The 15,277-nt window shown below is 44.5% G+C and overlaps 1 protein-coding gene across 1 annotated transcript in view; it reads left to right on the plus strand.

Moving 5' to 3' along the window:
- The window catches only part of cdon (cell adhesion associated, oncogene regulated), an 89,425-nt gene that overhangs the window by 41,806 nt on the left and 32,342 nt on the right, over nt 1–15,277 (plus strand). Inside the window, exons 3-7 of the mRNA XM_080731621.1 lie at nt 4,897–5,175; nt 6,375–6,521; nt 7,557–7,700; nt 8,049–8,330; nt 8,827–9,096. Of these exons, the coding sequence (XP_080587747.1) occupies nt 4,897–5,175; nt 6,375–6,521; nt 7,557–7,700; nt 8,049–8,330; nt 8,827–9,096 (1,122 nt within the window). The remainder of the gene's footprint in view (nt 1–4,896; nt 5,176–6,374; nt 6,522–7,556; nt 7,701–8,048; nt 8,331–8,826; nt 9,097–15,277) is intronic.

Below are 15,277 nucleotides of genomic sequence, written 5' to 3' on the forward strand. Positions count from 1 at the left end.
AAGCCTTCGAAAGTGCGAACTTTGAACAGGTATAGCTCATGCTCTGTTATACGTACAGCCATGAAACCTGTATACACGTATGCGTCTCCTCATGCCGAACAATTTTTACGCTCTGACTTTTGACCTCTGATCTTTAGATCCCTCAGAATTTGGAATTATATGAAAAACAGTAAAAATCTATCTCCTCCTGGGATCTTTGCGATACGCGCATGAAACTTTTTTCACATGAACTTTGGACCAATACGGTCAAACTAGTCTCGGCGGATTTCTTTTAAAGTGAAATATATTTTATTAATAATTCAATCAATGTTGCGGTTTTATGCAAATTATTCTTCGGCCTCTAAATCATACATGCAAAGTTACACGTTCATGGCATTTGGCAAAGATGTGGAGGGTTAGTCAAAGTATCACTGAAACCAATTTTATTCCAATCGGCCAAAGGGGGGCGCTATACGAAGCGTTTGAAAATTCAAACTTCAAACGGGCATAAGTCATGACTCGTTTCGTTTGAAGACATGCAACTTGTTACACGCGTGCTTTGACTCGAGCGGAAGACATCTGTGTCGTTGTTAAGTAAGCTCCGCCCCCCGATTTTCCGCCATATTGAGCAGTTTGTAAAACGCGTAAACCCGCTTTTATTCTGGAATTTTCACTCCACGTGCACAAAACTTTTTTTACGTGAACTTTGGACCGATATCTAAAGATCTGTCAGATCGGATTTCTTTAAAATTGAAACATGCTTTTTAAAATAAATTCAATGAATATTGCAGTTTTATGCAAATTATTCTTCTGCCTCTAAATCATACATGCAAAGTAACATGTTCATGGCATTTGGCAAAGATGTAGAGTGTTAGTCCAAATATCACTAAAACCAATCTTACCCCAATTGGCCAAAGGGGGGCGCTATATCATTTTGAGCAGTTTGTGAAACGCTTAAACCCGTTAGGATTTATTTTTGCAATTTGCATGAAACATTCTACACACAATCTAAGGACCTTTATCTAATATGCCTATGAAGTGCACACACACAAAAAAAATAATAATAATGAATATAGCTGCAAGCAGCGATAAAGTGGCCAAAGCCAAAAACACCTCAAATCATGAACACAGCCTGCAATGTGCGTGAAATCTTGCAAGCACATTCCCAATAGGTCAAGGAGCAGATACCACCCTTCTTACATTGGCCTGTTATAGCGCCACCAGCGGGTCAACTTTTGCACAACACATTTTTGGAACAAAATGGACCAATCTTTGACGTCAGTAACGTCAAAGAGAGCACTGCCTGCGATCTTGACATTTTGTACTTTTATAGCCATTGTTTTCTGGCTTGAAGCGAGCCCACAATTGTTTCGAAGGAACAATATTTTTCTAGTGACAATATCTAACCTTCATATCAAGTTCTCCTCAAAACTTCGGTTCCTTTCTACTCCTACATACTTAGACAGAAAATGAAAATAAAAACATCAATGTGTTCAGCTTACAGTGGCGAAGTGTGCTATTATTTTTTACAGCAATCGGCCAAATGGTGGCGCTGTAGGAAGCCTTCGAAAGTGCGAACTTTGAACAGATAGAGCTCATGCTCTGTTATACGTACAGTCATGAAACTTGTATACACGTATGCGTCTCCTCATGCCGAACAACTTTTGCGCTCTGACTTTTGACCTCTGACCTTTAGATCCCCCAGAATTTTGAATTATATAAAAAACAGTAAAAATCTATCTCCTCCTGGGATTTTTGCGTTACGCGCACAAAACTTTTTTCACATGAACTTTGGACCAATACGGTCAAACTAGTCTCGGCGGATTTCTTTTAAATTGAAATATAATTTTTTAATACTTCAATCAATATTGCGGTTTTATGCAAATTATTCTTCAGCCTCTAAATCATACATGCAAAGTTACACGTTCATGGCATTTGGCAAAGATGTGGAGGGTTAGTCAAAGTATCACTGAAACCAATTTTATTCCAATCGGCCAAAGGGGGGCGCTATACGAAGCGTTTGAAAATTCAAACTTCAAACGGGCATAAGTCATGACTCGTTTCGTTTGAAGACATGCAACTTGTTACACGCGTGCTTTGACTCGAGCGGAAGACATCTGTGTCGTTGTTAAGTAAGCTCCGCCCTTTGATTTTCCGCCATTTTGAGCAGTTTGTAAAACGCGTAAACCCGCTTTTGTTCTGGAATTTTCGCTCCACGTGCACAAAACTTTTTTTACGTGAACTTTGGACCGATATCTAAAGATCTGTCAGATCGGATTTCTTTAAAATTGAAACATGCTTTTTTAAATAAATTCAATGAATATTGCAGTTTTATGCAAATTATTCTTCTGCCTCTAAATCATACATGCAAAGTAACATGTTCATGGCATTTGGCAAAGATGTAGAGTGTTAGTCCAAATATCACTAAAACCAATCTTACCCCAATTGGCCAAAGGGGGGCGCTATATCATTTTGAGCAGTTTGTGAAACGCTTAAACCCGTTAGGATTTTTTTTTGCAATTTGCATGAAACATTCTACACACAATCTAAGGACCTTTATCTAATATGCCTATGAAGTGCACACACACAAAAAAAATAATATTAATGAATATAGCTGCAAGCAGCGATAAAGTGGCCAAAGCCAAAAACACCTCAAATCATGAACACAGCCTGCAATGTGCGTGAAATCTTGCAAGCACATTCCCAATAGGTCAAGGAACAGATACCACCCTTCTTACATTGGCCTGTTATAGCGCCACCAGCGGGTCAACTTTTGCACAACACATTTTTGGAACAAAATGGACCAATCGTTGACGTCAGTAACGTCAAAGAGAGCACTGCCTGCGATCTTGACATTTTGTACTTTTATAGCCATTGTTTTCCGGCTTGAAGCGAGCCCACAATTGTTTCGAAGGAACAATATTTTTCTAGTGACAATATCTAACCGTCATATCAAGTTCTCCTCAAAACTTCGGTTCCTTTCTACTCCTACATACTTAGTGAGAAAATGAAAATAAAAACATCAATGTGTTCAGCTTACTGTGGCGACGTGTGCTATTACTTTTTACAGCAATCGGCCAAATGGTGGCGCTGTAGGAAGCCTTCGAAAGTGCGAACTTTGAACAGGTATAGCTCATGCTCTGTTATACGTACAGCCATGAAACCTGTATACACGTATGCGTCTCCTCATGCCGAACAATTTTTACGCTCTGACTTTTGACCTCTGATCTTTAGATCCCTCAGAATTTGGAATTATATGAAAAACAGTAAAAATCTTTCTCCTCCTGGGATCTTTGCGATACGCGCATGAAACTTTTTTCACATGAACTTTGGACCAATACGGTCAAACTAGTCTCGGCGGATTTCTTTTAAAGTGAAATATATTTTATTAATAATTCAATCAATGTTGCGGTTTTATGCAAATTATTCTTCGGCCTCTAAATCATACATGCAAAGTTACACGTTCATGGCATTTGGCAAAGATGTGGAGGGTTAGTCAAAGTATCACTGAAACCAATTTTATTCCAATCGGCCAAAGGGGGGCGCTATACGAAGCGTTTGAAAATTCAAACTTCATACGGGCATAAGTCATGACTCGTTTCGTTTGAAGACATGCAACTTGTTACACGCGTGCTTTGACTCGAGCGGAAGACATCTGTGTCGTTGTTAAGTAAGCTCCGCCCCCCGATTTTCCGCCATATTGAGCAGTTTGTAAAACGCGTAAACCCGCTTTTATTCTGGAATTTTCACTCCACGTGCACAAAACTTTTTTTACGTGAACTTTGGACCGATATCTAAAGATCTGTCAGATCGGATTTTTTTAAAATTGAAACATGCTTTTTAAAATAAATTCAATGAATATTGCAGTTTTATGCAAATTATTCTTCTGCCTCTAAATCATACATGCAAAGTAACATGTTCATGGCATTTGGCAAAGATGTAGAGTGTTAGTCCAAATATCACTAAAACCAATCTTACCCCAATTGGCCAAAGGGGGGCGCTATATCATTTTGAGCAGTTTGTGAAACGCTTAAACCCGTTAGGATTTATTTTTGCAATTTGCATGAAACATTCTACACACAATCTAAGGACCTTTATCTAATATGCCTATGAAGTGCACACACACAAAAAAAATAATAATAATGAATATAGCTGCAAGCAGCGATAAAGTGGCCAAAGCCAAAAACACCTCAAATCATGAACACAGCCTGCAATGTGCGTGAAATCTTGCAAGCACATTCCCAATAGGTCAAGGAGCAGATACCACCCTTCTTACATTGGCCTGTTATAGCGCCACCAGCGGGTCAACTTTTGCACAACACATTTTTGGAACAAAATGGACCAATCTTTGACGTCAGTAACGTCAAAGACAGCACTGCCTGCGATCTTGACATTTTGTACTTTTATAGCCATTGTTTTCTGGCTTGAAGCGAGCCCACAATTGTTTCGAAGGAACAATATTTTTCTAGTTGTATACAATACTGTATACAGTGACGTGCGTTTTTCGACTGTGCTTTTTGTTTTTGTTTGTTTTGCTATTCTGCCAAATAATCTCTATTTATTTTTTTCTGCAACTGGTAAACAGCTGAAAAATGTGTAAGAAAGAAAAAACAGTTGTGAAATATGTTTGTTATATTTGTACAAGTTGCCTAAACTGAAATAAAAACAAAGTAAAAAAAAAAAAAAAAAACATCTTTTTGGGGATTATTATTATTATTATTTTTTTGTAGTTGTTGAAATAATAATAATTCAAAATAAAATGTAGGAAACCAAAAATGAATGGACCCACAAAACATTTGTGTGTCCGCGACCCACAAATGGGTCCCGACCCAGTGTTTGGGGAAACAGTGCTTTACTTGCCCAACGACCCAAAACCTCTCTCTTATCTTGTCCCTGTGTTGTTCCCTCCACATGCAGCTCAATATCCCCGGTTCCGCTCGGAGCCCTCCTCGGTGGTGCAGGCGCGGGGCTCGGTGGTGCGCCTGCGCTGCTCGGTGACGCCCCTGACGGCCGCCGTGTCTTGGCGCTTCCAGGGCCTGCCTCTGGAGGGCGCTGCTCTGCCCGGCCTGGAGCTCAACCGCGCCTCTCTCACCATCCACTCTCTGCAGCGCGACCACCAGGGCGTCTACCAATGCCTGGCTCGCCTGGACCACGGACCTGCCATCGCCAGTCGACACGTACGCGTGGAAATAGCAGGTGGGTACAAGACTGTGGACGGATGTAGCCCTATGCAGTCATGCATAGGGCTACAGATGGCCAAGACAGCCCATATCTGTGTGGCTGGTTCTACAGACAGGGATCTCCATGTATGGGCATAAAAGGGATTGTATGTATCATGTCAGATGTCATAGACGTCATAGGATTTTCACATAACGAATAACTGAGTAAGCTTGTTTGGGCTTTCACACCATATCTCTTTTCAGGATTCAAATTCAAAAACGGCAAAGGTAGCAAGCAGATCATGCCACGTTTGGAGCTTATGGATCTGCAACCTTTGATACTTTTTGATGAATGATATGGAGATAAGAGCACAAAATAGTCTACCAAAACGACACACTTCACACGAAACGGGACACACGCAGACACACGCACACACTCGTGGCGAAACGCTCCGACTTCCCATGGCTTCCCGTTCACATCAAAGTGCTTCGGCGCCAAGAGGAAGTGTGGCTCTGCGAATGGGAAAAGGCCTCTTCTGGAGTGTAAAGCACTCAGCGAGGAAGGAGTCCCCCCCCCCCCCCCCCCCAGCCTGGGCTTCCCACAGAACCAGCACGAGGAAGGAAGCAGCGAGAGCTCTTCAACTCTGGTCCACGTCCAAGCGGCCTTCCAACGCCCGTATCCTTAATGAGCCTCGGGGGCTTCCTGTGTGGCACATTATGTTCCCGCCGGGACCTCGGCGGCTCTGGACCGCGCTGCGTGGGAGGACGACCTCGAGACACTGTTGTATCAGCAATTCACTGCATCGTTCGCTGGAACAATAAACAATGCCGCTCCAACTCCCAACACCATCCATCCAGCTCCTCAACGCCAATGGGTTCCCAGCTCAGATCCGCTCAGTGTCAGACGAGATGGAAACCACTTATTGCAACGGTATATGGCATTGTGTATGGGGATGTGTCTGTGAATTCCGGGTGAATTGTAAAGATCGTCAAGTATAGGAATTGTGAGCTCGATCTACTTCCGGCCTTCAAAATAAGAGACTGGCCACGGACGGAGCAGGCGGCCGGCAGCTTGGACTTTTAACCCTTTCATGTCTGGAGCACTAAATGGGTTAAATAGACGGCGCAGATTGATTGATTCTGGCTGGTACTGTTACAGATACTGTACTTGGTGTGTTTGTAACACACTCTCTGTCTTTCTGTCTCTGTCTCTTGTCCCTCGCTCGCTCTCTGTAGAAATCTGGGAATACGAGGAGAGTCGCAGGCGTTCCCTAGCGGTTCAGGAGGGCAGTGCTGTAGTGATCTCGTGTCCTCTGCCACGCAGCCTTCCTCCAGCCCTGCCCAGGCTCAGGGTGCGAGGGGAGCGCCTCGAAGCCTCCACAGGTATGCTTTCAAACAACCCTGCATTGGAATGAAACATCTAGAATAATGAATGATTTGTCTTTATTTTCAAACATATCATTTTCCAAATGTCTGTCTGTCTGTCTGTCTGTCTGTCTGTCTGTCTGAGTGAGTGTCTGTCTGTCTGTCTGTCACAGCGTTTCTCCTCGGTGGCTGGAGCAATTGATCTGAAATCACATCACCATTAGCATATGAACACACCTGACATAACTGTGAAGCCCGTTTGTCACTTTCACAAATCATATGCTGTATATTTGAATTTTGTTGTTGTTGTCTGGCCCTGTTACAGATGTTGTCCAAAAATCATGCAGATCGGTACACAGTATGTCTGTAGCCATTAAACGAAACGGGTATTTCTTACATTGATGCTCCTACATATTATCATGCAAGCACAAGTTAAAGTTACTTTCCATCCCTCATATACTGTGTGCACAGTGCACACCCCATAACCCACACACTGCACATCATTTCGGAGCTCATATCTTTGAACGGGTAAGGGCTAGTTAGTTATTGTTTTACGATGGACAGCAAGTTTCTTGAGTTTCAATAATAGCATTTTTTGTCATTCATATCTTAATACCCTTAACTTGTGTAACGCAACAGAAATATACTATAGTATGCACAATACTAAAGTAACAATTCTATAACTAGACTGCACTAGACTGGTTTTTGTTTTGCGTTCCTAAGACAACTATTTGATTTCAATGAATGTACCCCCATTGATTCCGGAAGGGGAATCAATCAGGGTAAATTTACTATAATACATTTTTTGTCTTAGGAATGAGACAAATACGGAAAAAAATTATATTATTGAACTCTAACCCTAACCCTAACCCTAACCCTAACCCTAACCCTTGAAGAATGAAGTCTCCATGGCGTGAACAATCACTAGAAAAAAAGTTTTTTGTAAGTGCACAACTCCTTTCAGATGTTTTTTTATCTCCTGTGAGCACCCGGTTGACCTCTGTGTTGATATCAGTGATCAGTCAGTTGCACATCCTCTCCCTGTCTTTCCAGGTGACTATTTAGTTCTTCCATCTGGGAACCTTCAGATTGTCTCCGTTTCCGCGCAGCACCAGGGCATGTATAAATGTGGCGCCTACAACCCTGTCACCGGGGAGACGCGCACCCAGGCTCACGGCACCAGGCTGTCAGTGAAACGTAAGTTGAAATGAAAACTGTGAGGAATAGAATAGACGCCATTTCTTTACACACGACTACTGTTTTGAACCTTTACGTGTGTGTGTGTGTGTGTGTGTGTGTGTGTGTGTGTGTGTGTGTGTGTGTGTGAGTGTGTGAGTGTGAGTGTGAGTGTGCGTATGTACTTACCTTAAGTCCCACTAAAAGTAAATAAAAAGGATTAGTGTACAAATAAAAAAAGTATTTTATATTGTCTTGTACGTGTAGCACTCTCAACTGCACAGCAAAAGCCTGTAGCGTTACCCTAACCCCTTTAATAGTTAAATTAACACTCAGGACTTTACTGCGTGGTCTATTCTTTGTCTGCAGCCTCTGAAGACGGGTCTCCGGTGCGGATAGCGTACCCCGCCACCCCGCGCACGATAACGGTGGAAGCGTCGCAGCCGCTGACCTTGGAGTGTGTGGTGACGGGCAGTCCGGCGCCGCCGGCCCGGTGGCTGAAGGACGGGAAGGAAGTGGCGGTGGCGGCGGGATCGAACAACAACCTGGCCCTCGCTTCGGTGAAGAGGAGCGACGAAGGAAGCTACCAATGCACTGTGAAGACGGAGAGCGGAGTCATCGTCAGCGCCAACTATACTGTGAATGTGCAAGGTACGGTAGGGGTACTACACTAGTGAAAACAGCAGATCTACAAGTACACAAGGCCTCGCATCGCGAGGCGTTGTGTGCTTGTAGATCAGCTGTTTTCACTAGTTTTGTGCGACAGTCTGGTATGATGAAGCTGGGCTTTGCTTTGCCAAAAGACGTACACATTTGAAACTTGGAGATACGAGGTTTCTGCCTGACAGGGACGATATTTTAGTGATTATGTTGCGAGGAAAACGTTGAGATAATAGCCATTTTGGTTAGAACTGACTGAAAATAACTTTTACTTCAAGTTTAAAATGATACTAAATATTTTTTCAAGTGTCCAAATAAATTCCAAATATTATCAAATGATCTCGCGGCACCCCTGGACTGCCGTCGCGGCACCCCAGGGTGCCCCGTCACCCACTTTGAAAACCCCTGGTCTATGTGTGCACGTGCCTGGATAATAGGGTTTACCGTGTGTCCGTCATTCATGGTTGCCATGTCTTGTCCTTCACAGAGCCTGCGTCCATCGTGTCGGGTCTGAGCGACCAGACGGTCCCTGTGGGCTCCTCTGCCAGCTTTACCTGCACCTCCGCGGGTAACCCCGCCCCCAACACCACCTGGCTGTTCAACGCCCACCCCGTCGCCCCCTCGCCCCGCCTCCGGGTGTCGGGCTCCTCGCTCGTCATCACGGACGTGACCTTCCGGGACGAGGGCGTGTTCCAGTGCCTGCTGGACAACGGGATTGGCTCGGCGCAGTCGTCCGGCATGCTCAGCGTCCAATCACGTAAGTATCTGTAAAGATGTTTTTTTTTTTTACCGCTTTTCTTCCCCTCCTAGTTTGGTCCGTAAGCCAATAGGCTATATGCACTGCAGTTGGGTCACTTCCTTCACAGGTGTTACCAATAATACAAATGAAGGCTGTTCAAACAGAGTTCTGGTCAAACAGAGTTGGGGTGCTGATATTGTTGCATGTTGGCTCACTGGAAACTCTCTGCTTACTTGATACAGTCTCTTTTCACTCTCTACCAAATGTCTTTGCCAAAAAAAAATCAACCTTGGTCCGAAACCGGCGGCAGTGTGCAAACACGACTGACATAACGTGAGGTTGATTCTTTTATTTATTTATTTATTTGCTGCAGCTGTTAAGGTAGCTGTACAGTATTGACAGTGTTACAAAGGGTTAACCCATTTAACCAGTGAAAAATAGCAGATATACAAGCTCACAGCGCGGCACAGAGTGCCGATAGAAACATAGGTTTTTCAAAAAATGTATTCAAAAGACACTTATAGAATCGGGTCAAAATTCAAATTTTCATGATTTTTCAAAAATAGCAGATCTACAAGCTCGCAGCGTGGCACTCAGTGCCGCGCTGTGAGCTTGTATATCTGCTGACAGTGTTACAAGGTGTTGAGGTAGATATATACAGTATTGACAGTGTTACAAGGTGTTGAGGTAGATATATACAGTATTGACAGTGTTACAAGGTGTTGAGGTAGATATATACAGTATTGACAGTGTTACAAAGGGTTAAGGTCTGGTGTACTGTGTTGAGCCTGGAAGCTGCCGTCTGCAGGGAGGCCTGGCCTGGCTTGGCTTGGCTTGGGTCTGCTCCCCCCCGCCCCCCCCCCCCCCCCCCCCCCCCCTCTTCTTGTGAGCGTGCAGTGCCGGTGGGGAGAGCTGCTAGAGTCTAGAGTGCTGCTAGGTTCCAAGGCTGCCCTCCTCCTCCTCCCTCCTCCCTCCCCGCCTGGCCTCGCCTCGCCCGGGGGGCTGAGCTCCAGCGTGAGAGTGAGCTTTGTGCACGCCGTCGGGGATAAGCCCCCGGTCGCTGGAATGTAAAGGAGTTACCGTGGAGAGGGTTATGACGGGGTCCAGACCACCCGGCTGTCAACATCATACACAACTGCCTTTTATTTATTAACTCATCGTCTCCCCCCCAACCTCTCTCTCTCTCTCTCTCTCTCTCTCTCTCTCCCTAACCCCAACAGACCAGCCCCCCCCCCCATTCCTCAGCTAGCTCCCCATTTCTCAGCCAGGCCCCCCTCTACAGTATCTTACAAAATGATGAATACCGGTACAGATATATAGGGAGTTCAAATCAGCAAGGATTTTAGGGTGGGCTGAGTAAGAAGTAAGAAGAATGTATTCTTTCTCGAGGCGACTGAGTTCGCGTTTGTTTCGGGAGGGGGTGGTGTTTGTTTATCAGCGAAAATAAGAACGTCGGACGCGAACCCGATAAGAGAGGATATTTCAACCGTGATGATAAGGTCAGCTCGCGTCGGGTCTCATCCGTCTCCCAGGCACCGCGGTAAACCTCTGCTCTGGGAGATATAAACGCTTTGTGACGGTTATAAATGGTAAATGGTGCATTTTATCAGGGACGTGCAGAGAATGTTAGAGAGGCAGGGGCTAATATGTCTAAATGGGCCTTTTGGTGGAAATATTGAAAATAGCCGACCTCCAAGCTCACAACGCGTCGCGACGCGTTGTGAGCTTGGAGGTCGGCTATTTTCAGTACTTGATACCACGCTAAACTAAGCATAAAAAAAGGTAATACTGGAGATGTGGCGTAACGGCATGGATTTCTACACAGAGAGGGCAATTCTTTCAACATAAGATGATGCATTCAAGTTCAGGAGAGAACTTTGGACGAGGCGATGCAGCCTTCAGGAATGGCATGGAAAGGGGCATTTGCATTTTTTTTCACCATAGTAAAAACTGCATTCATGGTCTGGAGAGGGCACTTTTTTACAGACGGATAAAAGGGTCAGAGGCTCAAGCCCCCTTTCATGTCTATGTGTGCACGTGCCTGCATTTTATACAGCCACACACACACACAAGCACCAGAGAAAACCATGCAAGGCACCAACCTGCTCATCGAGAGCAACTGGTTAATTGTCTTGCTCAAGAACACTATGACAGTAACAGGGTAACGGTGGCTGCTTCCGGCCCACGCTGCAATTTTGATTGGTTAAAAAAAACTGAATTATAGACTGTCTAAAAAAGCTATTGTTTTATCTTTAATAGCTTATGACTTTAATAAATTCACCCAGTCAGTCAGTCAGTCAGTCAGTCAGTCAGTCAGTGTAATCACAAGTCACCTGACCCATTTTACAGTGAGCAGCAACAAGTGCCGAAAGGTTGATGCCAAAAAACGCCACTGTAAACCCAAACGGGACCGATAATTCACCTTTGTTTTTTTACTCTCACGCCAGTCCTTTACCACCGTGTTTGATTTAAGCAATATTACACAAGAGGGTGTGCTTTGACATGATTATTGGCATGCCAGTGATGCGGTCAGCAAGCGTCACTGAAGTGTATACAAAGTAACCCTGAAACAGTGGTAAGTCAGACAACAACCCACAAACCTCGAATGGTAAATTGCTTTTCTACCACTTCTAACATATACATGAAAGAAAACAATCAGGGGTTGACGCTAACGCCTGCCCGCTTGCCTGGGGCAAGTAAAATAAAAGGTCGGGCAGGTGAAGTTAGCTACCGGCTTGCCCGACCGGGCAGGTGCACATTTTGAGAAACATAACAAGATATGTGTCTTCTTTAGATTCTTGAACAGGACTAGAGTCCGTCTCCCTCTCTCTCTACCCAAGTCCCTCCCTCCCCACACACATGCGCAAGCTCTGTTGAAAATAGCTGATCTACCAGCTCACTTTATGCAGCTGAAGACATGATGAGCAGCACCCAGGCCAGCTGCAACTAGTTATAAATAGCGGGTTTCATTCGCGCAAAACATCAATGTGAATCCGTTTGCAGGATCAATCTCCTTCTCTCCAGAGAAGGTCTGCCGCTGCAATCGCGGCATGCCGTCTGTCTCTTTCTGCCTTTAGCGACCCACGCAACAAAGCTAGTCGCACACGTTCGAATTCTATCTTTACTACGGCCGCAGACTTCCCACGCAAACTGCTAGCCTAGCCACTTGTGTTGTCATGCTCGTTTGAGCACGGGCAACCAATCACATGACCCCCCCCCCCCCCCATTGCGTTCACGTTAGGCATGCTGTTCCTGCAGGACTTTCATTCCAGCCCAACGCTCCACTAGCACACTTCTCTAATTAACCACTTAAGCACTTAAATCCTCTATTCTTAGTAGAACCGACCTGAGTTACAACTGTTCTTTACCGCTTCTTTCCCCGACTATCTCTACACAAAATCTATATGATAAAAAGAACATTGCTCACAACTCGTAGCTTGTAGATCGGCTATTTTTCTGCGAATGGTCCCCGCCAGAATAGGCATTCTTCTTTCATTCGACCTTTATTTGTCGTTTGTCTCAGAAATACATTGAGGGCACTGCAGGGCAGGACCCTCGTTCTCAATGATGCCGAGATTACCAAAGGCATAGCACAACAGAGTCATAATATTGAAATAAGAACCGATTCAAAACAATGTTACAGTATGTACAGTAAAAGCAAGCAAAGAACGGAGTACAAAAGCCAACGTGACAGATGCTAGGGTTCACGTGGTTAACAGACCTTCCAACCAGAACTAAAGAATGAAATCAGCTGCTGTGTTTGTTTGAAGGATAAAGAACTCGCATCGAGCTCCACCCTAGGAACAAGACGAAAGGAAATGACACCAATGTCATTTTCTCTACCCTGCAATCCTTGCCCGGCAGATTCGTCGCACTCTGGGGCCTTTTCCACCGAAAGAACCTTGGTTCCAGAACCAGTGCCGGTTCAACTTTCTTGGAACCTTGGTTCGTTCTTGTGAACCGGCTTGCGTTTCCACCAGATTGAACCATGATTGAACCAGAGGAACCAAGGATTTTGTGGTTCCCGTTCGGAACCAACTTTTACGGTTCGGAACCAACTCCGATTCTCTATGTAAAAGCTCACCTCTGGTTCATCCCATAGGCGGGAGAAAGAACCAGAACCGGTTCTTTGCCTGTGGAAAAGGCCCCTCTGTGGCAAACTCACACCGGAGGTTCGGTGAATATAACATTGGGGTCTATGAGAGCCGGCTGGACAGCTCATGAACAAACACTATTGAACAAACGATAGAGCCCTTTATAACATACTCGGTTCAGGAAAATAAAAGAAAACATGTCACACATTGTTTCCTGCTGTGTTGCTTTTCAGTACTGTATACTTTTATAGAGGTATCTAAAGAGCACACAGTACGTTTCTGAACTAGCTAGTATCACAAGACTGTCCACCTGGAAACCAAATCTCGCTTCCTTTAACCCTCTCAGGTTTTAAAGAGGTGGTGCCATGATTTTTTCCCCCTCTAAAACATGATTATCTACTATTATATGATTATACTAGGAGGAAGATCTTTTCCAAAAAAGTGTACAGAAAGAGTTAAAATGATGTTTTTATGTGGCCACACCCACCAGTTCATTGGTATGCGTGGTTGTCATGGTGGGTGGTGAACCAGCTGAAGTTAGCCACACCCACATATGTTGGGTGAATGGTAATTAGGGGAGGGGTTGATTCTGTGATGTAATAAGTATCTGTGTTTTTGGACCTGCACGTTTGACCCCACAAGGTGGCAGCCTCCAGCTAAAACCCAAATAGAAAGGCAATACATAATTGCTCATAACAACCACACCAGGGGGTCTAATGAAGTACTGTCAACCTCCTAGACACATGAAAACCAGAAAAAGTACAAAACTATGGCACCGCCTCTTTAAATGGAACATTCAGGACTGTCCAAGTGTTCAGGCACTGCACACATATGCAGGCAAATGAAACACAGAAGTGAGGCCTTTTGGTTTGGTTTTGCAATATTATGGGGGGATGAAACTCTATTGTGATATTTCAGTTAAACATTACTAGAGTTGCAACATAACGGCGCAGCCAGACACCATGGCATCCAGCGAGCTGGGTCCTGTCCAGAATGGAGGGCCCCACTGGTGGAAGGAGTCAAACCATTTGTTTCCTTAAAGTTAATGTAGCAATGCCACAATATCAATATAAATTATATCTTACTTGAGTAAAAGCACAACATCTGCTATGTCCAAATAGATAAACTATAATCGAGGGTAATTGGTTAATTTATGTTTATTTCTAATAAATAAATCTACAAAGTAACTTGTAAGTAGCTTTAAAATACAATATTTGCTTCTGAGACTCAATGGAGCAGAAGTATTATTGAAAAAGTAGAGTACCGCAAAATTGTACCCTACAGTCGTCGGGTATTTTGTTTTAAAATATTTAGTTTATGGTCATGTGTGGTATGGCCGACTTCAAGGGTTTTAAGTATACAGTATTTGAGTAAACGTACTTAGTTACTTTCCAACACTGCACACAGCCACCAGGTGTTGCTCCGTAATGCGTTGACCTTCGCCCTTTCACCTGACGGAGGCTGGGCTACGTCACTCTGTCCAGGTGGAGCTCATACGTACGCCCCGCATGCCTCCACCTCCTCCGTTCTCACTCAACATGTACTGGCAACATCGTATCGTCACTGTCGGACAGAAACCCCGTATCTCCAAGTTTCAAATTTGTACATTTTATCACAAAGTAAAGCCCTGCTTCACCATACAAGGCCGTCGGACAAAAGTAGTGAAAACAGCAGATCTACAAGCACACAACGCCTCGCACCGCGAGGCGTTGTGTGCTTGTAGATCGGCTTGTAGATCGGCTGTTTTCACTAGTTTGAATCATTTTTAAAAGGATAAAAGCAAAACGAACGGTTTTGGACATACAAGGTTTTCACCCGACAACGGCGATATGGCCTAGGAGCTGGTCGAAGGTTCACCGCTTTAACACAGTGGTTATAATTTTCACGTCGAGGACCCCCAAATTATGGGAATTTGTTAGTGGGCGGCCCCACCCGGCCCACATGTTGATAAGCAGTATAGTGGACACAGTTTCTCGCTCCGGTATTTTAATGGTCAGTGTGTGGAATGCGTGGCAGCTGGCAGCAGGCCCGGCATCAGTGTCTAGTGTTACCAGCTCCGGGCCTGTTTGTTTTGTAAAGTGAACCGGTGCTGCGCCGTGTCGCAC

The sequence above is a fragment of the Nannobrachium achirus genome, assembly GCF_963921795.1.
Source record: "Nannobrachium achirus genome assembly, chromosome: 8".
NCBI classification, from domain to species: domain Eukaryota; kingdom Metazoa; phylum Chordata; class Actinopteri; order Myctophiformes; family Myctophidae; genus Nannobrachium; species Nannobrachium achirus.